The sequence below is a fragment of the Aotus nancymaae genome, unplaced genomic scaffold, assembly GCF_030222135.1.
Source record: "Aotus nancymaae isolate 86718 unplaced genomic scaffold, 86718_ANA_hifiasm-v0.15.2.pri h1tg000007l, whole genome shotgun sequence".
NCBI lineage: Eukaryota > Metazoa > Chordata > Mammalia > Primates > Aotidae > Aotus > Aotus nancymaae.
The window spans coordinates 64,331,330-64,358,635 of NW_026988418.1; the positions used below are offsets into that span (position 1 = coordinate 64,331,330).

At 38.8% G+C, this 27,306-nt stretch overlaps 1 protein-coding gene across 4 annotated transcripts; it reads right to left on the bottom strand.

Annotated features, from left to right (window-relative positions):
- Window positions 1-27,306, bottom strand: CD53 (CD53 molecule). 4 transcript variants are annotated; one of them, XM_012468120.3, is made up of 9 exons: window positions 27,255-27,306; window positions 24,607-24,698; window positions 7,629-7,708; window positions 6,564-6,752; window positions 5,130-5,204; window positions 4,480-4,575; window positions 2,869-2,949; window positions 1,722-1,805; window positions 1-805 (listed from the first exon to the last, which is right to left on the bottom strand). In XM_012468120.3, the coding sequence occupies exons 3-9, from the start codon at window positions 7,689-7,691 to the stop codon at window positions 734-736; spliced, it is 660 nt and encodes a 219-aa protein (XP_012323543.1). In that variant the 5' UTR covers window positions 7,692-7,708; window positions 24,607-24,698; window positions 27,255-27,306; the 3' UTR covers window positions 1-733. The 4 variants fall into 4 exon arrangements, with proteins under 4 accessions (XP_012323543.1, XP_064228795.1, XP_012323542.1 ...); XM_064372725.1 differs by lacking the exon at window positions 27,255-27,306 and having other exon boundaries at window positions 24,607-24,763; XM_012468119.3 differs by lacking the exons at window positions 1-805; window positions 1,722-1,805; window positions 27,255-27,306 and adding an exon at window positions 20,725-20,775 and having other exon boundaries at window positions 1,813-2,949; window positions 24,607-24,772.

Sequence of the window (27,306 nt, forward strand, 5' to 3'; positions counted from 1 at the left end):
TTGAGATAATAAGCTGTTTTATTTATTGAAAAGTAAAATAGTACATTAATAAAATCTTATGTGATAGAGAGATAATACCAGAAGTCTTACTGTAATTATCAGCTAAGTGACTGGTTGAAGTCAGGATATAAATCACTGGATAGTTTTTTTTTTTTCTGGAAAGACTTAGAAAACATCAATAAGGCCCTCTATTAAAGAAATTGAAATGAGATCTTGCCCTTTGGAGAAAGGGCAAGATAATTCCTGTAGCCACAGCTCTCAGTCAAACAGAAACAGAGAGTTTTGATGATGGTGGTCCAGTGAGCCTGGCCCCAGAACTCTCTTCAACTTGTCTCTTCCTTGACTTTGGGGAGAAGACTGGGCATGATTTAGAGGCTGGAGACTAATTGGACAATGGGAAGATGCAAAAATTCATGTCCTTCATTCACCCTTTGACCTTGGGCTACTAGTTCCAGTTTCTCTTTGCCTCCCATGTCTAAAAAATGCTCAGATACTAGTCTCGCCAATTTGAAAGACATGGCTGCTGCCATCAGTGGATGAAAGATTGTCTTGCTGCCTGAGATGGGATGTGCCTGGCCAACGCCCTCTTCTCTGATTTTATAAGACAGGGACCTAAAAAGGGACAGGATGGGAGGAGGACAATCCAGCAGGAGATCATTTAGGGCTTCATGCTATAAATGGTTTTGCGTTTCCAGAGATGAAACAAGTCTCTCCAATACAGGGCAATTGCAGATCATAGCCCTAGGCTCTGGCTGGTTTTATCAATCTGGCAGTTCAGGGTAAGTGCAAAAGACATCCCCAACACCTGTGAAAAGAGTTGGGAAAATATGAAGTCTTCATAAGAAAAGTCATTTTCTTCACAACTCCTAGGATTGGCCTCCGAGAAAAACAATGTTTCCATCACACTGAAACCACCCTTCCCACCACTACTTTTAAGTCTCTCTCAGGAGTGCTCTCCTTTAGTTAAAGAATAGCAGTGGAGACAGAAATGGGGTCAGTGATGACAAGATAATAGACTGTAAAGTATTGGACCACGTTTTGTCTTCTGAGGAAGTCACAGAAGCCCTGCTGCTAGGGTCATCATATTCTGCTCACTGAACACTGTGCGATGAGTTATCTCTCTCCATGCTCTGTGCCTCCTTCGTTTTCAAGCAGAGGAAAATCATTTTATCTCAGCTTCCTGATTGAATTTTAACTAATCTATGATATACCCAACACTTGGGTAGAAAAAATGTTAGAAATATCACATTATTTTAATCTTTTTTTATTAAAAATGACAAACAACTACCTTCAATTTACCCATCACTTGTCAAACTGAGCACAGAAACAGAGAGAATTGATTATAATTTTCATCATCAACCGCTTAGCATGCAAGATCAGTTTTTCAAATAAAATTCTTATCAATTCATCTTTTCCAGACCAGCTGAGGGAGGAATCAAAGTGGGATTCTGCTTGGTGGCCTTTTGTTTGACTGTGAATCATGTGAATCACTCATATCTCTGAGGAATAAATTGACCAGAGAGATGTTCTTACAGCACAATTTCTATATACCTTGAACCAAATTTTTCATCACATTATTTGCTACTTGGTTGGTGGAACTCAGATGCTAGTAAAAATAGCTAACATTTATTGTGTACATACTGTGTACCTGGTACTATTCTGAAACCTCACCTGACTTAACTCATGTAATCCTCACAATAACCCTGTGGTTAAGGTCTTACCTCAATCACACATACACAGATGGTAATGATTCCAATATACAGGAAATTGGAGTGAAACCACAGTTTGGCTTTCGCATAGCAACCCTAGAAAAAATTTCAGTTACAAATGATACTATTCTATAATTCTGCCATATCAATAGGATTATTTGGAAGATACAGTGGTTTGCATTTTACTTTTCATAATACAAAGATACTTAGGTATCACATTTTCATTTTCTTTGCATGAATGAAGAAACAGGCATAAAGTGGGAAATATTAAACTAGAGACTTTTCTGCTGCTGTTATCGTTACAGTGGTACCTAATATAGAAGTCCTAGATCCTTACCCACTGAGTTAAACTAACTTCTAAGAGGCAGGTCAGCAACTGATGTCCTATTGTCTTTGAACACTCAGTGCTGACCTGAGATTAACAAATGGGAATATAGGGCATGCAATCCTAAAATTGGTTTGCATTTCACTTTCTGCTTCAACAGTTAATAAATCCATTATAGCCCTACCAAGCACCAGGGCAGCTGTTGGTCAGTGGGTGTCCTAGTCTTTCTCCACAAACCTGAAAAATTCTAGAGATTTCCAGACACCTTCAGGGGCAGGTAACATGAGGAGACAAGACCTCAGAGATTTGGTCTAGTTGGAAGATAGTTTTGGTTTCTTCTCAGAGCCTGTTCTGGATGTCCCAATTAATTAGACAGGTTGTTTCAGCAGTTCCACCAACTCTCTCTCCCTCAACTCCTTACTCATTCACTTATGCTTCATTTCCCTAAGGGGCTGAATTCTGCCATCTCCAAGAGAAAGAGGGAGAGGAAGAAACTTTTCTATCTCGATCCTATAAATTTCACTTTTAACCATAAGGAGACCTACTTCTTGCTTAAGAAATATCTAGACACAACCCTCTTTCACTTTCACACAAACGATTCCCCTCTAATGTAATAGTCTAGTGTAGCAAGATCAATCACAGTCTCGAGTGTAAATGAGTCTGTTCCTATGTTCTGATTTTTCTAATTACCCGAGGTTGTTGCCCTGGCCTCTCTTTTATTAAAGGTGCCCTGTTTCTGGATAGAAGGTCTAGGTCCTCTATGACCACAGTTTCCAAGGTATTTAAACATTTAAACCAAGATATCAATAACAGAAACATTGCCAACAAAATTACCTCCACTTTTGGATCTGAAGGGCATGATGCTGGTGGGCCACCGGTCCAATCACGTGTGCCATTTATACCACAACACTGAAGCTAAAAGCCAAACCCCCAAAACAATGATGGTTAGAAAGTCAACAGTGAAAAAAAAGCCGTGGACCTTAGAGGAAAGTGTGGCCCTTCAGATCTGACTCTATAGCGGAAGTCCAGAATTGGCCTGTTTACTATGGGCTCCTTGAAACAAAGTGCTTTCCAATCTGTTATACCATTTCATTCACATAAGACCCCTGTGGAGTAGAGACCCCTGTGCTTAATCTAGTCACATTTTATAGATCCAGAATAAGGCACCCAGGGACTGCATAATGGAGGGATTAGGCTGACTACCCTTGGACCCACCAAGAGCTTAAGTCTTAAGATCACTAACATCAGACATATGTACATGCTTACATGATACAATAGGAAGTGATAGCTATGGCAATCTTATCACAAAACAAAAACCCATCAAACTTCTAAGATGAGGCTTATGGGAGCCAGAGACTCCCTGATACCAAAATACTTGAGGAAGCAACTAGTCAGATCTAGAGAGTGAAGTCTGTAGAACAAATAACCAAATTTCTTTCCACAAAGAGCAAGAACAAAGAGGGGTACTATAGGTTAAAAAATAAATAGAGAGGCATGTCATTCAAATATAAACACATATGCTTTGTTAAGATCTTGATTTGAATAAGTCAATTAAAAATTTTAAATTTTAGGTGTATTAAAAAGAAGTTCTTTTATATTTAGTGGGTGAAATGATATATTGTCTAGTATTTAACATATTCTAGAAAAAAGTATAGGGAATTAGATGAGATGACACTGGCAAAATGTTAACTATTGAAGAGTTGGGAGATTCATTTTTCTATTTTTCTCTTTACTTTTGTGTATTTCTAAAAATTATATAATAAAAAGTTTTCTAAGCTGAATTAAAAAATAAAGAATTGGAAATCTAAAGAAGTTAAGTGACTTCCCCAAGGCCACCCAATTCTGGTCTCAAGGCTCTAATTCCTGTGCCGTTTCTTCTACTCTGTACTAAGCTGCCATGTGGTCATAGTGGTATTGTTTTGAGACAAGATAGATTATACTGGTGCAAGGCTCCATCTTTATCTCCCAACACATCAAGTCAAGAACACAGAGCTTGTATATGCTGTATATATCCATATCCATGTTTGTGGGTAGAAATGGCACATGAGGAATGGGGTGTTGGTAGGTTAGGTAACAAGCCTGATTTAGGCAACTCAAGAATTCAGTGGCAATTTCTTGTATTATACAATACTGTTTTCAGTAAAATTTTGGAAAATACATAAACTAATCCAGTTTGCTGTGTTTGAGTCTTCTTCACATCCTAGTAGAACTTAGATAATGCACCTATTCACATTAGAAAAGGATGAAAGAGAGAAATGTAGATAACTTTGTACTAATCAGACTAATTCCTGGGCTTTCCTGTCTGTGATAGCCAAGGCATTATTCTGGACTTCAGGGATGTGGACCTTAGATTCTGAAACTTCCAGAAAAAGGAACTAGCCCCCAGGGACTTAGGCTTGAAAATAAAGTCTGGGCTGATCTGAAGAGGATTCCACCTTTACTCACAAATGACTGGATGGAATCCCACGCTGCCTTGGTGCTATTGTCCAAGTGGTAACGGTCGATGCTGTCAGTCAGACCCTGAGCCACGTACTCATTCAGCTGGGCAGGCACATTCCAGTAGAGGAGACATGGTAAAAAGCAGGTGAGTTCAAGAACTAAGGAATTTCCAGTATAGGTTAGTGGTTCTACTTGCTCTTCCCTTCCAAGTGGTCTCCTCAGAACTAAGGGTGAGGACAGGGTATTTATCTATGGGCAAACATCCTGAACGTGAGGGGGCATTGAAGGATGAAGTATTTAGTAGGCTTGCTTCCTTCCAGAGCTCTGACTTTACAAGAGAGAAAAAGAGGCAATTAAAGCTAGGGCTATCCTTAGGCACTGAGGCAGACATTCTCTCCTGCCAAATACACAGAGGAAAGCAAGCAGAGGAAGATACACATGTTTTACTGCTCCTTCCAGGCATCCCTCAAGACACCACTCAGGTACAATCTCTTTCATAAAAATTTTTTCTCCCCCCAATGACTATTGCTCTCTCTTTCCTCTATCCTTCCACTTAATTTCTATCTCTATTATCAGACTTATTTTGTACCAACTTCTCCACTGCATACTCCCCACTTTCAGTATTAAGACAATAAGCTGTGCTCTTTATAACTTACCTTCTGTTCATATACAAAGAGCAGGATGGCCAAGATCACCTCAGCAAGGAGGATAATCAGCAGCAAGATGAAGAACTGGGACAAAGCAGAGACATTCTCATACACTGATCCCTATTCTCCCACTCCCACTCAGCCCTGGGAGCATCCAGGGGCATTTGCACACGTGCGAGACGTTCCTGTTCTGCCTCCTTAGGCCATGGTAAGCCTTCTTTTGTTTTGTGGAAATATGTGTTCTTTTTCTACAGTTAGACTCTAGGGGGCAGATCAACTGTCTTCTTTGTTCTCTCCTATCTGCTGTGCCTATCAGAGCACTATACGCATGATACATACACAACACCATCTGTTGAATAAGTTAAGCAATTTTGACATCTGCCTATTGAAGCAGTTAAGCAAAAGGTCAGTAAACTAAATCATCTGGAGCCTGGTCCTTTCTACAAGATCAGGGATACTTCTGCCTGGAGGACTGCTGGTAGTGGCTAAAAGGAGCCCTGTACAGTAGGGGGAAAGAAGGACTCTAGCCATGAGTCTAACTCATATTTGTTTCCAGCTTTAGATCCTTACTCTCTTTATGCTAATAACACGCAACAGAAAACATTTTCACTTATTCCTTCTCCTTCACCTTTTTTACCCCAACATTAATTTTGACTGCTTAAACCATTTACCCCATGTCTATTATCTTCCATCTCTGCCATTAGTCTGAGAACTATCTGAGAAGAGGAACTTTTTTTTTTTATTCCTTCTCTTAGCTTCAGTTTAAGAGTTAACCCATAATGGAAAAAAAGATTAACCAGATGACTTAAGAAAGAACCAAGGTGATTAGAAACCCACACCGATTGGTAGAGGGGCACTGTTACACCAAGCTCTGTTTGGGGAACACAAGAGAAATGCAGAGCTCAGTGCTCTGCAGGCACTCTGCTTAGAGCTCAGTGGCTGCAGCCAGAGCCCTCACCTAAACTGGGTCTCTCTACGGAGTATCTTGTGCAGATATGAGCTAAGAAAGCATCCTCTGCCATTTGGGAAAGAAAGAGTCTGGAAAGTATTTTTCCATCAATCAGTGACTCTCGAGTCAGATCCTGAAAGTACATAATTATAGGTAGCATGAGGAGGATTTTGGAAGATAGATGACATCTGATTTCATCCAGAAATAAAGAAAAAATAAAATGCTCTGAAGGGGAATTATAATAATGGCAAAGGTCATTATTAGCAGTATAAAATGGCTACCAGGGAGGATAGCAATGTCCTCTCTCACCTGTCCTTGGGACCCTAGTTATACATAATATACTGTTGGTCTGGACAGACTTGGCTGATCTGAGGTACTAATCGCATTCTCCTATGATCTCTCTGTGCCTATAAGTGATCTACCAGGAAACATCTTGCCTGGGAGTTAGGCACCATCTCCCCAACTTGGACACCACATCTGCTGTAAGGACTCACCGACATAAGCAGGCACTTGTTTTCCTTGATAGAGCCCATGCAGCCCAGGAAGGCAACTACCATGATAATGGAGCCCACGATGACGAACACATTGCCCAGCGTGAGGGAGGGGAGGTTATGGAAGAGCACTCCGAAGTTGTTGTGGACCAGCAGGTAGATCCCAAAGCCCAAAAGGCAGCAGCCACAGATCTGAAAGGAAGAATCCACAACATCCTGAAGCAAAATGTGGTTCTTGGATGTGTCCTCCTATTCTCACTTCCTTGAGACCAGAATCACTTTATTTTTAATTGGTTCAATCAAGAGTCTGATGAACAATTTCTTTACTGAACTTTTCTATGTGCACATTGGAGAGGCAATCCCAGCTTTTTCATGTGGAGACCTACTCACAACTCTTCCTACCCATTTCCAGAAACCAAGGAAAGATCACTTCTGTGAGCCACACAATATCTTCACCATATATAGGTCTCACTCTGTGCTCCTTATCTTTTCAATTGCTCACACATGACTTTCCCTGTGGAAACCATGACCATGTAGAGAAGATGCCCTGCTTGCGGAAGCTCATCTTGCTAGGCAGAAAACTAGAGAAGCCAAACTTATAAAAATCTTCTCATATATACATGAGTACCAACCCATCCTATATCTGAAATTCAATTGCTGGATTTTGTACAGTGAAACCTCCCCAGAAAGGGTGACTTTCCTTTCAGTCACTTGTTGTTTCAAGTAATCTAGAAACAAAGACAAGAAAAACAGAGGCACTCAATACCCAGAGCACACAGTCTCAGGTTTCTCAGCTATATATGTTAGCTGTGAGTGGTAGTAAACTAAAGCCCTCAGAAAGAAGCAGCACCTCCATTAATAACTGCACTAGTACCTTTCAATTTTGCAGGTTTATTCTGTGGCAGGAAGAGGGGAAAAATTATTATTCTTTTGTTTCTAGGATGATTGCGCTGGACATGACCCAAACATGCATGCATATTACCTAACACCAGCCTCTTCAGTAGAGGAGAGAGGAGAACTTAGCTGGGGAAAGGTGAACTTAACCATGCTCAAAAGAGACACACTTACCCAAAAGAGCAAGTTGAAGAAAAACAGGACATACTTCAGCAGTTTCAAGCTACTCATGCCCATGCTGTGATATTCTTGCCCTAAGGAATAAGGAAGAAGAAAGTAAGTTACCTGGCTCTGTAAGGTAGCACCAGAGATCAGTGTGCACAAATGTTCAGGGATCTCTAGCATTACCTTGGGTTTGAGCTATGGTTCTCCTCTGGAAAGTTTCTCCAAACTCTCTGCTCTCCTAGTTTCTGAACTGAAATGTCAACTGGCTCATCTTAGACATTCACTTTTTTTCCAAGGCGATGAGTCACAATGACAAAGACCAGGCCAGTGCTTTAGCTCTACCTGCAGCATTAGTGACTAGTGCCTGGGCACTTACTCAAGCCCTTGAAGTCAGGGATGGACTGGTCAGTCAGCCATCAAGAAAGCCAACAGCTTCATCAGCCAGTTTCTTAAGTACTCTGTGATTCATGTACACACTACATTTGATCATTAAACTTCTCCACATGAAAGTGGGGGGAACATAGCCACGACTCATTTATTATTTTATTGCAGAAACATTTATAATGTTTTCTGCTTTAGATGTTGTGGAAGATGCAACCATGACTAAGCTGTAGCTATGCTTCAGAAGATAACAATCTTACAACAGAGATAGCCAGGCACTGTGGCTTACGCCTGTAATCCCAGCTCTTAGGGAGGCAGAGGTGGGAGGATAGCTTGAACCCAGGAGTTTGAGACCTGACTGGGCAATATAGTGAGATCCTGTTCTCCACAAAAGGAAAAAAAAAAAAGCTTACAGCAGAGATAAAACAAGCCAACAAATATGCAATGAGGAAGCAAAAAAAGAGCAATGTAAGCTTAATTTTTTTTCAACTAGATTATCATTTTCTTAGTGAGGACATCAATGTCCAGTGTCTGGTCCTCAATTCTAGAAATCCAGATACAAAATTTTGACTTTACTTTTTTTCTTTTCCTTCCTTCCTTTCTTGTTCCTTCCTTCCTTCCTTCCCTTCCTCCCTCCTTTCCTTCCCTCCTTCCTTTCCTTCTTTCCCTCCCTTTTTTCCTTCCCTCCTTCCTCCCCTTTCCCTCCCTCCTTTCCTTCCCTCCTTCCCTCCCTCCTTCCCTTTCCTCCTTCCCTTCCTTCCTTCCCTCCCTCCTTTCTTCCTTCCCTCTTTTCCTCCTTCCTTCCCTCCCTCACTTCCTTCCTTCCCTCCCTTTTTCCTTCCTTCCTTCCTTCCTTCCTTCCTCTCTTCTTCCTTTCCTTCTTTTTTTTTTTTGACAGGGTCTCAATCTGCCACCCAGGCTGGAGTCCAGTGGCACAATCTCGGTTCACTCCAACCTTCACCTCCCAGGCTTAAGTGATCTTCACACCTCAGCCTCCCAAGTAGCTGGGGCTAAAGGCATGCACCACCATGCCCATCTAATTTTTGAATTTTTAGTAGAAATGAAGTTTCACCATGTTGACCAGACTGGTCTCAAACTCCTGACCTCAAGTGATCTGTTTGCCTTGGCCTCCCAAAGTGCTGGGACTAGAGGCATGGGCCACTGCGCCTGGCCCAGAATTTTTTGTCAGAGGTAGTGACATTCTATAAAGTGATTCATATTTTAAAACTGTGCATAGGACTGATATATAAAGCAGAATGTTGAGGTAGTGATTTTTTCCATTAAAATTTTGCCTTTTCTAGTCCGTGGGTCACTTGTGCAATCCATAGTATCTTCTTTGCAGTTAGTTCCAAGGTACCTGGAAATCACATAGTCTTGAGGGAACAGTTCATCGAGGCTGTAGATAAGCCTGATGAGCCACTTCTCTTCCACAGTAAAGTGAATTTCCACCAAGTACTTATATCCATCTCATACCCTTTTCTTTTACTTTGTGCTTTTTTCTCCTTTTCTTCTTGTCTTACTTTTTGGGGTTATGCTTATATCTACATCATTACTTCAATGAATTAAAATAAAATTAATTAGATTATAAATGCAATTGAATATGCATCAGAAGTAAAAAAAAAAAAAAAAAAAGGTGTGATGATTTACTACCCAGGCTTTGAGGTCAAACTTGAAGTCACCTCTTACATGTGCACGAAACAGCTATGTGAGAATTGGACACCAACTTAGTCATAGCCACAATTCCTTCCTATGCAAAGTGGGGCAGTACTTATCCCTCACAGGGTGAATGTGAAGATTAAATGATCTTATCACAGAGATTGGCATACAGCAAGACCAGTGCTCAATAAATTGAACCCATGACTATTTAGTCTTAGAGAACTACTCTGCTTATCAGGAGTGAATGATGAATTTGAGTGCTTCCCAGCCCTTTATCAGCATCATACTGACAAAATAGCTCATAGAGTAAGACATACGAATAAATAATCTTATTGATTTTATCTAGAATTTTTTATTTTTTATCTAGAATTAATTTAACTTTTAGAATGTAACATCTGCCAGTCCTCATTTCCAAATTCTTGAGAATCCCTCTTGTTACCCTTTGCATAAGCCATATCAAGTAATAAAAGATAAAATATGTCAAGTCCCAAAGAACAGTAATAAATGCCATGAAAACTCAAAGATTTTCACCTGGATTGATCAAGGAAAATTTCATGAGGAAGATGACATTAAAGCTAAAATGTTCAAATGAATGTAGTCCCCTTGAGCAGCTAAATACGAACTCTCATGATTCATTGTACCCTAGAGCTGTGCTGCATCTTTGAGCACTTAGAATCAGGCTAGTCTGAATTACTATAATGCTATAAGCGTAAAATATACACTTAGTACAAAAAGGATTATATTAGTAATTTTTCAATATTGATTATATTTTTAAGTTATAATATTTTCTACATATTGAGATAACTAAAATGTTATTAAAATTCATTTCACCTTTTTCATTTTCCTTTTCTTAATGTAAAAATATAAAGTCATGGCTGGGTGTGGTGGCTCACACCTGTAATCCCAGTACTTTGGGAGGTTGAGGCAGGTGGATCACCTGAGGTCAGGAGTTCGAGACCAGCCTGGCCAACATAGTGAAACTCCGTCTCTACTAAAAATATGAAAATTAGTTGGGCATGGTGGTGCACACCTGTAATCCCAGATACTCGGGAGGCGGTGGCATGAGAATCTCTTGAACCGGAGAGGCAGAGATTGCAGTGAGCTGAGATCATGCCACTGCACTCCAGCTTGAGTGACAGAGTGAGACTCTGTCTCAAAGCAAAAAACAAAAATATATATAATCACATATTTGGGAAATGTGCCTCTGGCCAATCAATTAACAGGGACCAGATTTACCCCCTCACCTGAAACAGCTAAAAAATGTAGATTATAAAATAATGGTCTGCAAAACACTGAATGTAAGACAATGAAGGAAGTGGACCCATGAGAGATGGGAAATAAATGGTGTGCATCCTGTGATTGCCTCAGCTTTTATTCACTGACAGTTTCCAGACCATGGAGCAGAGATGGGGAACCTAGCAGACTCCCTGGGTTAAGGAGGCAGAGCTGAGATTCTGAGGAAACCAAGGCAGCTCGGGTTTACAGGACACAGCAAGGTACAAAAGAAAGCTGCACAGAGAGCAAACCCCAGAGCTCTGCAGCAGATGCTTGCATCAGTTTCCTATTGCTGCTAAAACATTGCCACAAACTTTGTGGCTTGAGGCAACGCAAATTTATTCTTTTACAGTTCTGAAGGTCAAAAGTATACATTCAAGTTGTTGGCTAGGTTGCATTTCTTCTGAAGGCTCAGGGAGAAAATCTGTTTCCTTGTCTTTGTCAGCTTCTAAAGTCACCTGCATTCCATGTCTCCTTTCTTGCATCATGCAACCTCTTGCTCTTGTCATCACATCTGCTGCTTTCCACTCTTACCTCCTGCTTCATTCTTACGAGGGCCCATATGATTAGATAAGAAACACCTGGCTAATCCAGGATAATCACCCCAACTCAAGATGTTTAATTTAATCACAGCTTCAAAGTCATCGTTGCCCTGTGAGGTGCATGGACATATTTGGGGTCCTATTATTCAGTCTACCAAAGTGTCCATTAAGAATTTAGCTGAGTCCTGATTACACATGCGTATAAAAAAACTACCCAAGGATAAGTGCCATCTGAGCAGTGCCTGGCATTCACACAGCACCGGTGCATATTCCCACCAGTCAAACTGGAAAACTCCATGATTCACAAGATAGAGTACACAGAAGGATCTTGCCTCAGTAATAGGGAACAGATAGCTCTAGACTGAACACTGTTCTACCCAACAAATCTTAAGAGTAAGACCCCAAAATATTAAACACTTTCCAAGTAACTTAAGGGCATCCTAAAACAAAGCTCAATAAGATTTATAGGAATACCAAATATCTAGCACCCAAAAAAGTAAAATTTACACATAGATTCACTCAAAGTATCAGGCATGCAAGAAGCAATAAAGTACAACCTATAACATGGCAACAGGTGAAAACCAACCTAGATGTTAGATTAGTTAGTAAAACCATTAAGTTAGATATTATATTTTCAAAAAAATAAATAGAGACATGGAAAATAGTTTTTAAAAAACCTCAAATCAAACTTCTAAAGATGAAACTACAATGCGTGATGTGAAAAATACATTGGATTGGATTAATGGCAGAGTAGATATTGCTGAAGAAAAAAACTAGCAAGTTTGAAGACAGAAAGAAAAAGTATCCCAAAAGAAATACAGACAGAAAATAATTTTTCTTTTTTTTTTTTTTTTGAGATGGAGTCTCACTGTATTGCCCAGGCTGGAGTGCAGTGGCGCGATCTTGACCCACTGCAGCCTCCATCTCCTGGGTTCAAGCAATTCTCCTGCCTCAGCCTCCTGAGTAGATGGGACCACAGGTGTGTGCCACCACACCCAGCTAGTTTTTGTACTTTTAGTAGAGACAGGGTTTCACCACGTTGGCCAGGCTGGTCTTGTACACCTGACCTCAAGTGATCCACCCACCTTGGCCTGCCAAAGTGCTGGGATTACAGGTGTGAGCCACCATGCCTGGCCAGAAAATAAAATAGTTTTTAAGTGAACAGAGCATCATGAGTTGAGAAATAATTTCAGGTGGCTTAATATACATGTCATTGGAGTCTCTAAAATTGAGGAGAGAAAAGGGGTAGAAAAATAGTTGAAGAAATAATGACTATAAAATCCTAAATTTGATGAAAATAATATACCTATAGAACCAAGAAGCTCAATAGCTTAATGAACTCCAAGCAAAAGGAACGTGAAGAAAGCTCTACTGAGGTACTTTATAATCAAAGTACTAAAAAAACAGCGATGAAAAGAAAATCTTAAAACAGCCAGGAGAAAAAAAGACATGTTAGGTAATGAGGAGCAATTGTAAGGATAAGAGCAGACTTTTTATTAGAAAACAGGCAAGCCAGAAGACAGTGGAGCAACACATTTAAAATACTAAAGAAAAAAAAATTGTCATCCTAAAACTCTATACCCAACAAAAATATATTTTACTAACTTTAAAAAAAAAGGACTTTAAGTTATACAAAAGGTGAAAGAATTCCTCACCAGTAGATCCATACTTCAAGACATGTTAATGGCAATCCTCTAAGTAGAAGAAATTGAGACCAGGTGGAATTACAGATTTACACAAAGGAACAAAGAGCACCAGAAATGGTGACTACAGGAATAAATATACAATACTATTCTCTTGTCATTTAAATCTCTTTAATTTATTTTTATTTTTATTTTTTTTGAGACAGAGTCTTGCTCTGTCGCCCAGGTTGGAGCGCACTGGTGTGATCTCAGTTCACTGAAATCTCTGCCTCCCAGTTTCAAGCAATTCTCATGCCTCAGTCTCTTGAGTAGCTGGGATTACAGGCATGCACCACCATGCCCAGCTAATTTTTTGTATTTTTAGTAGAGATGTGGTTTTACCATGTTGACCAGGATGGTCTCGAACTCCTGACCCCAGGTGATCTGCCTGTCTCAGCTTCCTGAAAATGCTGGGATTACAGGCATGAGCCACTGCACCTGGTCTTAAATCTTTTTAAAAGATGCTGAACTGCTAAAACAAAGATAATAAGAATATTGAATTGCATTAATAATAAATGTAAAAGTAAAATTTATGATAATAATAGCGTAGAGGCTGGGAAGGAAGAAATGGAAGTATACTATTATGAGCTTCTTATATCTGAAGTGGTAATCTCACTTGAAGATAAAAATCATAAAACTACTAGATTAATCAAAGGAAGCCAGAAAAAGAGAAAAAGGGGAACAACAAATGGGAAAAAATAAAGAACAAAGAAAAATGAGACAAATAAAAAACAAATATGCTAAAATCCCAACCATATCAATATCTGAATACTTAACATATGAGGCAGGAATAAATAGATGGATTAAAAAAACAAAGACCCAGTTATATTGCCTACAAAAAATGCATTTCAAATCTAAAAAAGCTAATACATTTTAAAGTAAAAGGATGGAAAAAGATATACCATACAAACACTAATAAAAAGGGAAAAAAAGGCTGGAGTGTCTATATTAGACTAAAACAAACAATACTACAGAAAAAAATTATCAAGGATAAAGAAGATTATAATCATAAAGGGACTGACTGAGCCAAAGAACATAAAAATCCTAAGTGTTTTTGTACCTAGTCAAAATTTATGAGGTGGAAATCAACAGAACCAAAAGAAGAAATAGACAAGTATATGGTTATACTTGAATGTTTCAATATGCTTCTCTCAATAATTGATGGAATCAGTAGACAGAAAAGCAGTAAATATTTGAACATCAGCATCAATTAACTTAAACTAACTGAGTGTGATGGAACACTCCACCCTACTACAGCAGAATATACATTTTTTTTCAAGGTTACATGAAACATTGCCAAGATAGACCATTCTGGACCAAAATCCAAGTTTCAATGACTTTAACAGGAATTGAACTAGAAATCAATAACAGAAAATCTCCTCAAATTGGGAAACTAAATAACATACTTCCAAATAGCTCATAGATCAAAGAAGAAATCAAAGAGAAAATTAGAATTTGGAATTAAGAAAAACTTTAAAAACATGTTGAAAATATCTGGATATCACTAAAGCAATATTCTTGGGCAAATTTATAGTGCTAAATGTCTATAGCTGAGAGGAGAATGGTCTCAAATTAATAAGTTCAGATTGCATTTTGAGAAACTAGAAAAAGTCTAACAAATTAAACCCAAAATAAGCAGAAGGAGGACAATAATGAAGATAAAAACTGAAAGCAATTAAACAGAAAAACAATAAAGAAAACAAAACCAAAAGTTGGCTCTTTTCGAAAACTGGTAACATTGGCAAACTTACATACAGATAATCAATTTGAAAATAGAGGACAAAAATTATCAGTATGAAGAATGAGAGAACAACACTACAAATTCTATAGATACGAAAAGGACAAGTAAATATAATAAGTGACTTGATGCCAGTATAACTTAGATTAAATGAATAAATTCACTGAAAGGCGTAAATTACCAAATCTCACTCTAGAAATAGATTACATGAATAATCCTATCTCTAATAAGACACTGAATTTGGAGTTTAAAAATCTTCCCATAAAGAAAACTGCTAGTCCAGATGTCTTATTGATGATTTCTACTAAACATGTAAGGCAGAAATAATACTGATTCTATAACATATCTTCCAGAAAATAGAAAAGGAAGGTATACTCTCCAGCTTATCCTGTGAGGCCAGAATTTTCAGATACTAAAAGCTGAAAGTTATTACAAGAAATAAAACCACAGACCAATATTCCTTAGAAACATAGATATGAAAATTATAAACAAGATTTTAGTAAAAAAAAATCTAACAATGTAGAAAAATGGTAAAAAATTATGAACAAATGGGGTTAATCTCAGGAATGCAAGGTTATTTTAACATTGAAAAAGTATTTAATCATATTAACAAACTGAAAGAGAAAACAAATTATCATCTCAATAGATGCAGGAAATTCATTTGACAAAATTCAACATCTATTTCTGATAAAAACTCTTAGCAAACTAGGAATAGAAGGACACTTATGCAAACTTATAAAAGGCATTTGTGAAGAACATAGAATTAAGAACATCATACTTAATGGTATAAGACCAAATGCCTTACCCTTATATAAGGAGGAAAATAAGTTTCTTTACTCTTAACTAGTCTATTTGGCATTGTACTGGAGTTTCTAGGCAGTGCAAATCAAATATGAAAAGAATGGCATCCCAATTGGAAAGAAAAAAAGTAAAATTGCCTTTGTTCACAGATATCATGAATGTCTTTGTAGAAAATCTGAATAAATCTACAAAAAAAACCTACCAGAACTAACAAGTGAGTGTAGCAAGGTTTCTAGAAACAAGATTCAATCTACAAAAAGAAATAGCATTCTATACACTAGTAATCTTTAGAAATCAAGTATTTTTTTAAGTATAATTTACAACGGCATCACATATTAAATACTCAGACATAAATCTGACAAAAGTTGTGAAAGAATTGTATACTGAAAACTTAAAAATGAACATTGCTGAAAGAAAATGAAAAGATGCAAATAATAGAGAGATATACCACATCCATCTAGCAGGAAACAATATTTTTAAGATGTCAATTCTTCCAAGTTTATCTATAGATTGTAATTCCAATCAATATTAGAGCAGAATTATTTGTAGACTTCAAGCAATTAATTCAAAATTCATTTGGAAATGCAAAGGATTTAAAATAGTAAAAATGAGTGTGATAAAGAACAAAATTGGGGTACGAACACAACCTACTTTCTATAAAGATACAACAGTAAAGACAGCACAGCACTGATGTTAAATAAACACATCAGGAGAACAGAATAGGGAGGCCATATGTATATGAACAATTGATTTTCAAAAAAATACAAAAGTAATACATTAGAGAATGAAGAATACTTTTTTCAACAAATGGTGCTGGAGCAATTGTCTATTAATATGCAAAAAATGAACTTGCATTTATACCCCTCTCCATATGAAAACATAACTAGTAATGAGTTGTAGATCTAAAGATAAAATCCAAAACTATAATACTCCAGAAGGAAAAATAGGAGAAAATATTTGCAACCTTGGTTATGCAAAGAGTTCTTAGATAAGACACCAAAACTACAATAAGTTGATAAATTGGACTTCTTCAAAATTAAAAACTTCTGCTCTTCAAAGGGCACTGTTAAGAGAATGAAAAGACAAGGCATAGAAGGAAAAAATATTTCCAAATCACACAGGGATTAAAAGGCATGTATCCAGAGTACAAAAACGACTATTGAAACTCAATGGTAAGAAAATAAACAATCCAATTTTTAAAATGGGCAAAATATCAGAACAGACACTTCACCAAAGAAGATACTAAATGGGTGGCAAATAAGCACATGAAAAAAATTCTGTACTTCATTAGTCAGTAGGGAAATGCAAATTAAAACCATGGTAAGATACTACTCCACGTCTCCTAGGATGGCTAAAATGGTGAATATATAAATAAATAGTGCTATAATTGTACAATGAAAACTACTTAGCAATTAAAAGGAATGAACTATTATTACACTCTACAGCATAGGTGAATGTAAAAATAATCATGGTGAGTGAAAGAAGGTATATAAAAAAGAGTACATTTTGTATAATTCCAGTTATATAACATTTTAGAAAATTAAAACTATAGCAACAGAAAGCAGATCAATGATTGTCTGAGGATGAAGGTAAGGGAGGGCAGGAGGGAGTAGAGAGGGAGCACTATCCTATGACAGTAAGTTCAGGCAGTGTAACCTGATTGTCCACAGAGCACCAGCTGGCTAGGTGCCCACAAACTTAGGGACATTCCCACTGATTCTTTCCTTCGCAGACAGGAAGAAGAACCTCTTCTTCCTTCCTCTCCCACTTTCTACCTCCCCAGACTCATACCAAATTGAGTAAGAAAATCTTCCCACCTGGTGAAGATTGTCACTACTTTTGCCACATGCCATAAGGGCCCCTGTTTATTTATAAACCCAGAGAGAATACTACTCCATTTTCCCTTCCCCTTATTCTCTGTTACTGGGCAGCGATTAAGCCTCCCACCCTTTCCAGCCACCATCTGGAGAAACTGACACCCCTCCCACAGTCAAAGTCCATGACTCGCACCCCCATGACTCATGGTTCTATGCAAAAAGCCACCAACATCAGTTTCCAGGAAACCTCCATGACCAAATTGCGCTTAACCTTGGCTACCTTCCACAATTCAACATGGAGGTTAGGGATCAACTTTACAGTTTATTTCCTCCAATGGTAGACCTGTCGATTTCTAATTCTATCCCTGTCTTTTTTTTTTTTTTTTTTTTTTTTTACCTGTACTAACAGCACCATCTAATCTACTCTTGAATTTAGTCAAGCTTAGAAGTGGTTAAGGTTGATAAGAGGCTTCAAGAACTTCTCTCAGGACAGGCTTGGTGGCTCACACCTGTAAAAATTCCAGCACTTTGGGAGCTTGAGTGGGAGGATACCTTGAGCCTAGGGGTTTAAGACCAGCCTGAACTGAACAACATAGCGAGACCCCTTCTCTATTAAAAAAAAATTTTTAAGTTAAAAAAAAAAAGAACCTCTATCAGTTCTTGATCTTCAGCCTTATCTGATCAATGTTACAGACCAGTCTGGAGCCACAATAAGACGGCTTTGGTGCTACACAGACTATTATGCTTATGAGATATTAACAAGTGCTCCTCAAACAAAAGCCAAAATAAGGAAAAAACAGCATAAAGGAAAAAATGGGAATGAGAGGACTCTATGGTTAAACAGTTTTGGAAGTAAATGAGATTAAGTAATAAAAATACAACTTTTTTAAAATGACTTCTGAGAAACTTGTTACATGCTAATGTGCACTATGAGTCTCTAAGTGGAAAATATATAACTACAAACATATTTTTATGTGTAAGATTACTTATTAACAGCTCAAAGAACATAGTATTCCATGGAACACAGTTTGATAAACAGTAGCTTTGGAATCAGACAGGTCTAGTTTTGAATTCTGGTACTACCACTTATCATCAGAAGTGTGACCTTGGGCAACTTGCTTAACCTGTCTTTCACTATCTTCTCATCTTTAAAATAGGGGTGTTAATATTTACCTCAGAGGTTGTTCTGAGGGCTAAATGAGATAGTATTTCCAGGATGGCTCATTCCCTGCATATCTACCTTATTCAGTGAATACTCACTGAAAGATCAAATTCAGAGCTTACCTACCAGTCCATTCCTAAGGGTAACCCTGAGCTTCTAATAGATTTTTAGGAAAAAAATACACATGGGGCCAGAATAATTCCTTGCTTGTTTCATACCTTTTAAAAAGAGGTTTCGTGTGTCATATGTTAAAAAAAAAAATCAAACAATAAAGAAAAGTACATGTTTCTTTCTCCATTTGTACCTATTAGGACAAATTGAAAATTTCAGTAATAAAAGATAAATAAATGTAAGTATAGTTTCTGTAAAATTTCCTTTTAGTGTAGAAAAGTGTGTGATAGAAAAATAACTTTGTAAGCTAAGATTGAGAATATGTTATTAGAACATGTTTCTTTCCCCATTGAAATCTATTAAGACGTTAAAAACCCAGCAATAAAAGGCAAATGAAAGCCCACTTTCTTTAAGATGCATAAACTATTTTCTTTCAGTGAATGGCAGTGTTTGGTAGAGAAACACCTTTGTTAGCTAAGATTGAGAATATATATTATTAGAACACATTTCTTACTCCATTGAAACCTATTAGGAAAAGTTGAAAAATCTAGCAAAAGAAAGCAAATGTAAGCATGCTTTCTATTAAAAAAAAAAATCTACATTTAAAAAATACAGAAAAGCGCAAAGAAGAAAGCATAAAGTCTTCTGAAATCCCACCTCCACCTCGCAGAGGTAACCATCATAAACATTTTGGCAAATGTCTTTCCAGACACTTCTCCATATACATGTTCTATACACAGATGTATCAGTTTACATACAAGAGCATTCGCAAGGTAATTACAGCTCCCTATCCCTTCCTACACAGAGCCTGTGGCAGTCTTTGTTCCTTAGCAAAAAAAGTTGATGCTGTTCTAAATAGGAGGGAAAATCTGTTCCCAATGAGGCCTCCCAAATTTAGGCCTTCTTGCTCAAACAAATTTAGATACATAATAGTTCACTGAACCCCACAAAATGCTGCTTTTCTCATAAATGTCTTATTTATAATCCTCAAATCAGCCCTACAACTTAGGTGTCATTGGCCCCATTCTGCAAACAGAGAAGCCAAGGACTGGCACAAGGTCACCTAGCTAAGAATCATCAAAGACACGGTGAAGCCCAAAGTCTTTCAGCCTCCAAAGCCCATGCTCTTTCCGCCATCCCAGACTCCGGTTTTGTGCCTCCTACTTCCCAACTCATTTGGTGCAATGTGTTGAGCATCCAGAAGACCTTCCACCTTTCTTCAGCTTGTGCCTCTGCAGTTTGAACTCCTATGAGCAGTGGCTGAGGTGCCATCAGAGTTATGGCTGTGCGTCCTCTTGAGGAGTAATAAGCAGTTGCAGAGGAAGAAGTAGGAGTAAAATAAAGCAAAGCCAAAGCATCAACTTTCATGTATTAGTGTCCTCTCATCTCACCATCGACTTATCAGGCAATGTTTGTTATCTTGTGCCTCCCTAAAAATGTAGTCTGGCAAAAAATTTGTTTCTTCTAGGCTGCTGTTAGGGGAGAGGATTTGGTGATTTATAGAGGAATAAAGAAATAAGGAAGAAGAAAGGAGAGAAAAGTGAAGAAAGACAAATCCAAATGATCTTGGAGGCTCACTTGCTCCCATTTGGGAGCTTAGCATGACACTACTAACAGGTAAGGTGGGACAGGGACTCTTCTAATAAGCTTACTCCCTAGATCAGGAACAGTCACCTACAACAGCACTGTTACAGGGTCAAGAGACCAGAGGTTCTCTGTCATTCTATGTAGAAATATGCAGAACCTTACATACAGGGTCCCTCTTCTAGAGGCCTGTCCATGGTGTCTGAAGGCTGGCTATGCTCAGCTTAAGCAAGACTCTGTGGGATAAGAAAAGCCACTTGGTTGATATTCTTATCAAAAATTTAAATAACTTGAATCTAATCATGAGGAAACATCAGATAAATGTAAATGGAGAAACATTCTAAAAAAGAACTGACCTTACTCTTCAAGAATATCAATGGCAAGAAAAACTCAGGAACTGTTCCAAACTAAAGGAGACAAAAGTGACAGTCGAAGGCAATTCATGACTAGAAATTTCCTTTTGCTATAAAAAATATTAATGGGGTAATTGATGGAATCTGAATAAAATCCACAGATTGTTAATAATATTGCATAAATGTTCATTTCCTGGTTTTGATTATATAAGAGAATGCATTTGTTTATAGAAATGTGCACTAAAGTATTTAGGGGAAATGGCCTCAATCATGTTATTAATCACTCTCAAATGAGAAAGCCAGAGAAGGATAAACAAATGAAGTAAAATATTAATATTTTGGAAATCTGGGTAAAAAGGGTTTAGAAATTTTTCATACTATTTTTTCAACTTTTCTATAAGTCTGAATTTTTGTCAATTTTTTTAAAAAGTTGAAAAATGAATAAATAATCTAAGGGATTCTGATCTCAAAATCATTACAATTTAAGTCTTCTATGTTATAAATACTGAGATTCTACAATGGTTATTTTAAGAAGACTAAATCATGAAATAATTCTTGAATACCTTTATTTGCTCCTGATATAGAGTAAGTCATAAGTTCAAATTTATGTTAACAAGTAAACTTTAATAACTTTTAAAAGATATGAGGCATTAAAATTACTTCTTACCCCTATTCCTCAATCTAGTTCTCCTGAAATAGGAAAGTCCAAACAAAAAGGTTTGGAAAATTAAATATATGTTAAGTATTTAGTTTGCATATTGGCTTAAGATCAATTACATTTACAATTAAGTTGTATTTTTATGTTTGCTTATGTTAAAATGAACTAGGAATTTAAGTAAGTGAAGAATACAGTCTAATGATACCTACTTAATAAAAAATTCTCTAAGAAGAGGGACTATAGTATAATGTATAAGAAAAAGCATGCCACAGAATTAGAAGACATTCTAAATAACTATTAGCTAACTTTATGATTTTGGACAAGTCATTTTTCCTGAAAAGTAAGCATACTGGACAGTTGCAACAGCTCACATTTATTGGGCTCTCATTATGAGTTAGATACTTTATTTGAATCAACTTCGCTTTGAGTACCAATATTCTAATACTTGAAATATAACACTCTCATTTTAGATGATTACAATAATGTATGCTTGTGGCTTATTTTCTTTTACAATAATTATTGGTCATAGCTATGATATATTGGTACTTCTGCTTGTGTAGAAATTCTGCTGTGTGCTTATGAAACAGATAATGAATAGAGAGTACTCACCGCTAACTCTCAGCATAGAGATCCCTGGCCTTTACTCTGGTCATCCACTGGCTTTGCAAATGCATATCTTTCTCTTTCCCAAAACCTACCTCAGATAGCCTTCCCAAACTGACCCCACAACCTCCAGCTCAATCCTCCCCTCCTCTGCCCTAACAGCCACTCAGGAGTCCTGCTCTGCACAGCTGTCTGGTTTCTCTGGGTTACTTTGCTTCAGTGGCAGCGCTAGGTCCTGAGAGCTTCCTGAGGACAGGTGCCCAGTCTCTAGGGCCCAGGATGATCTACACACAGTGGATGCTTGCTCAGTACAAGATTTGCCCTGGGATGACTAATCTAGGAACGCAAAACAAACCACTGTAACTGAATCAATGCAGTACTTCCTGGAACCGAAGTTAAGCTGAAAAGAATAGCTGTAACCTCAAAAGAAGCTCCACCCTTCCTTCTGATCTAAGTGAGTATCTAGGTTGAGGAGGAAAAAACCTGCCTCTTCCCCCTCATTTCAACCCCACATCCCATCAATTCTGTCATGAGAACATGAACATAGTGGACATAGCCCTGCCCAGAGCTGGGCCTAGGACCTGTCTGGTCAGTGATCTTGCCCTCCACTTTCTGGTTCCAAGTAGGAGAAAGGGCTTTCCGTTTCCTGTGGCCCTGTAAACGTGGTGTGTTATACTACAGTCTCACTTGCTTTCTCTCATTTCTAGCATGCCTGGAGGTACACACTTCTGTGAATTTGAATATACAGCACCCTTAGTCTAGAATGTCTCCATAGCAAACCCATACTTCTATAAAAGTGAACCCACCAGTCGTCTCCTCTCCAGGGAGTCTTTGCCACACTCCTAACTCCTCCTACAGTTTATGCACATTCTTCATCTATTATAGAAAAGAGCACATTGTGTTGTGTTTATCTATTGTTGTGACTGTCATCCATGACTCTAGAGGAGACTCTACAACTCCTTTCAGATGATAATCATCTCTGTTATCCTGTATCTCCAGCACTCTGTGCCACATGTGGCCACGGGGTAGCAGTGGGAATGGAGAACCAGAGTCTGAGGGCCTCTGTTCAGTCAGGGGTCAGTCAGAGGGGACAAGAAACCAAGGACCAACAGACTTTGTCCTTTCCAGTTTGTGTCTCTTTTCAGTGAACAAAGGTGAGGTCGCTAAGGTGGTGGTAACCATAGTTGTGAAGGGATGGACTTGGAATCATCCCCCATGAATATAAAGGTACCCAATCTTTTCATTTATAAGTTAAATGTTCTTAACTGGCCCACACAGGAAACATTACAGGAAATCATGTTTCAGTTCAGTCTTTACTCCCATTCAACCGCAATTTCAAAATAGTACAGATTCTCCTCAAGATTGAAAAGCAAAACTTCTTTGTTTATCTAGCAGCTAGGATTCTGCTCTTTCTCAGCTTTCTTCCAAAGCACACACATAGTATGATAGCTCTTATCTCCTATGGGAGTACTTAAGAGTAGGACTCTTTACTAGACAAATATTCTACCATTTCATCTCCCTCGCCCACAATTCCCAAAGCACAGTGCCTGGCCTCAGGAGACACCTAACACTTGATTATTAAGTGAATTTATTAAAAAGACTGGTTTTATTTTTTAATTCAAGGCTTAATAAGCTCTGAGGTGCTTTGGAATCTAGAGCCCTTTGCCCTGTCCCCACCCGTCTTGGAAATCTAGAGTCTCTGCCCTGTTCTCAACCCTCATTCTTAGATGAGAACTTCCTCCTCTCTGCTCCAGGGCATAATCAAATGAAATTCTCACTGGTTCTTGGAAGAAGAAGGCTCTCATATAGAGTTCCTATGGTGGTCACAGAGAGTCAGGACAAAAGCTTAGCTATCACTTTGCTGAGTCCATGCAACCTCAGTCATGAGTTACAGCACGTGATTGGAAATTATTGCAGTACCAATGTTTTATACTTGGATTTCATGTTATATTTATCAATGGTCATGTTTTGTACACCAATGATAATTTGGGGAAACACTGAAGATCACAATGCTCTTCCTGTTTCTTAGAAGCCAACAATCTAAGCGTCCTTTAGAGGTGCTAGCTTTCAACTTTTAATATACAGTTACTGAGCACATCCTGGTGTTGTGATTTTTAGCCACCTTTCTATTTATGGCTTTGAAGAATCACAGTGGGAGTCACTAACTTTACTTTTGAAAATTTCTCAAATGAAAAAGAACTGCGTCTTCTAGCTGTCTTTCTAAAGACAGCTCTGGCTATGGGTTCTTTCCTCACTTTAAAATCACAAGACCAATTTTCTGAAGACCAGAGCACCTAGGAAATCTCCCCAGTGTCATCTCACATAGAAAGCGCCAAGCATCAGGAATTACTACACAGAGAAATTCAAATTCTGTAGCAATTAAGGCACGTGAATACGTGGACTCAGAGATTCAGAAACCTGATTAAGTAAAAGTATTTCTTGCCTGATTGCCTTTGGGGATGTTACTAGGATCTCGCCAATCTTTTTACTTTGTGCACTAAATATTTGTGAAAGAGAAGTTGCCGGAGATTGTGTGGTTACTAGAGAGGTATATTCGAGACCCCTAAGAAAATGTCTTACCCCACATTAGACAGTAAGCCAGGTTAAAATGTCATCAACCTTACCTTTTCCAGGCACCGTTCCTCAGTCCTTTAGGCAGAATTTGGTGATTATCCTTGAGGTGGACAAGATAAGGCTGTAACACGGATGTCCGGTACTATTTGTGTAAAAGGAGAAGTGAAGGGTGAAAAAATATGATCATGCTGTGACGACAGGAAGCCCAGATGAGAAGGAGGAAGTGAAGCTGAGTCCGCCCTCCTTAGCCTTGGAGATTTAGTGCTTTCCCAGTGGCTTTTTAGAAGTTTCTTCTCACAGCTCACCCTAAACTAGTTTCCGCAAAACAAAGGAAAACTTCAAAACCAAGTTGGTTCAGGCACAGATCTGTGAGCACTGATGGGTTCTGGTGTAACTTTGGCGATGATTTTTGCTTAGAAAAGGACGGTGCTTCTCAATCTATGTGGCATCTCAGAATTAACTGTGTATTTGTTCAAGAATAAGTATGCCTGGCCCCACCACCAGAGTTTCCCATTCAGGTAGACAGACTGGAGAGGAACACAAGAACCAATATTTCTAAACATTTTCTAGAACCGAGACTTTGGAATGTCTTTCTGAAGATTCTCTGTCCCCTCCTCACCCTTCCTCTGTCTGGCTTCAGCCAGTGTCTAGACTTCCGTTTAATTGGACACCATTTGCAGACTTCTCTGTCTCAAGAGCAAGAGCAAGATGATTTTTTTTTTTTTTGAGATGGAATATCTCTCTGTCACTCAGACTGGAGTGCAGTGGCGCCATCTCAGCTCACTGCAACCTCCGCCTCCTGGGTTCAAGCAATTCTCTGCCTCAACCTTCTGAGTAGCTGGGATTACAAGCACCTGCCACCACACCCAGCTATTTTTTGTATTTTTAGTAGAGACAGGGTTTCACGAGGTCAGGCTGGTCTTGAACTCCTGACCTCGTGATCCACCTGCCTCAGCTTCCCAAAGTGCTGAGATTACAGGTGTGAGCCACCATGCTCAGAAAAGATGGTTTTAATGTGAGGGTGTTATCAGGGATAGTCCCCAGGAAGGCATAATCCCGGGGGCACTGGTAGAAACGATTTGGTTAGTAGAGGAAATGCCAAATTTGGAGCCAAAGATCTGGGTTTCACTTCCAGCTTTATCTCTTTTAGCTGTGAGATCTTGAGCAAATCTCAACCTCTCAGCCTCAGTGTATTAATGGTAACATCTAATATACTACTACTAGTTACTGTTACATACCCATTTATAGACAAGAAAATGGGGGCTCAAAGAGGTTAGAAAATTTGCCCAAGCTCATACAAATAAGACATGTGAGAGCTAGGATTCAAATTCAAGGTCCCAGAGAATGCCGTTTGAGAAACACTGTGACCAATATATTTTGAAAAAATGTGTTTCCAGTTTCACTATGCTGCATCACTGGAATTTTCTTAGATTAGGTCAACGGAGTAGGTGACAACCCAAATGTATCACTAGCTAGCTGTAAAACTTGGAAGCAATCACTGAGCCCAATGTTTTCATCTTATAAATAAACAGATAGGCCGGTTATGGTGGCTCACTCCCAGTGCTTTGGGAGGCCGAGGCAGGTGGATCATGAGGTCAGGAGATCATCCTGGCTAACACAGTAATACCTCGTCTCTACTAAAAATACAAAAAATTAGCTGGGGGCGGTGGCAGGTGCCTGTAATCCCAGTTACGTGGGAGGCTGAGGCAGGAGAATCATTTGAACCTGGGAGGTAGAGGTTGCAGTGAGCCGAGACCACACCACTGCACTCCAGCCTGGGAGACAGAGAGAGACTCCATCTCAAAAAATGATAAATAAATCAATAAACAGATAGATGACACTCTTCCCGGTGCTGGCTTGGAAGCATGCCTCTGGGAAAGCTAGCTTCACCCTGAGACATTCAGATCCAGAGTAATCTCCAACCAGGGCTGTCTTGTGGGGGAAACTGAGTTAAATAAAAGATAAAAATGTCTTTACTACAGAACTTGTCAGGCCTTAATATTCTCCAAGCAGGGAATATAATATACAGATTTCCCCAAACTTATCTGACCGTGGAACAGTGTGTGTGTGTGGGGGGTGTGTGTGTGTGTGTGTGTGTGTGTGTCTGTCTGTCTGTCTAGTTTCTCTTAGGGAACAATTTTTCAGTGTAACTACACTTTAGGGAATGCTATTAAAAACTCTCCACTCCTCGGCTGGAATCACCACTGCCCCTCACTCAGGCTGCTGCCATGCTGACAGGTCCTTGAAGTACTGGGGCTGAGGAGAGGCTTATGGCTGAACTCATATTTTCCTAGTTATCTCACCCATTCTGATGGCCCTTAATACTATCTGTCTGTTCCAAAGATTCACAAGTCTATATGGATGACATGATCTCTCATTTGAGCTCCACACTCTCCCAGGCACCTCAAATGCAATATCCAAATTCAGTTTGATGAACTGGCATCCCCACACTCAAGCCTGCTCCTCCCACCATGTCCACCAGATAGGAAAGGCTTGACTGGCCTTCCAGCCACCCGAGTGAGAAACCAAGTGTCCTCTTAAGCTACTCTCTCTCCCACACCATCACCTATTATCTCTCCCACACCATCACCTATTATCAACCACCAAGTCCTGTCCATTATGCTTCTGCCTAAATATTTCTCAAACCAAGCCACCTCTCTCCAACCCCATAGACATTACATTAGTCCTTATCTCTTACCTGTGTCACAGGATCCCAGTCTCCTTCAAGACCAGCTTGAATGTGTTGCTTC

Coding starts and splice junctions, on each gene's coding strand:
- CD53 (XM_012468119.3), bottom strand. CDS start 7,691: ATGGGCATGAGTAGCTTGAAACTGCTGAAGTATGTCCTGTTTTTCTTC. Junction 6,753..7,628: donor TCTTCAACTTGCTCTTTTGG/GTAAGTGTGTCT, acceptor TCTTCCTTTCAG/ATCTGTGGCTGCTGCCTTTT. Junction 4,576..5,129: donor TCTTTGTATATGAACAGAAG/GTAAGTTATAAA, acceptor GTGCCTGCCCAG/CTGAATGAGTACGTGGCTCA.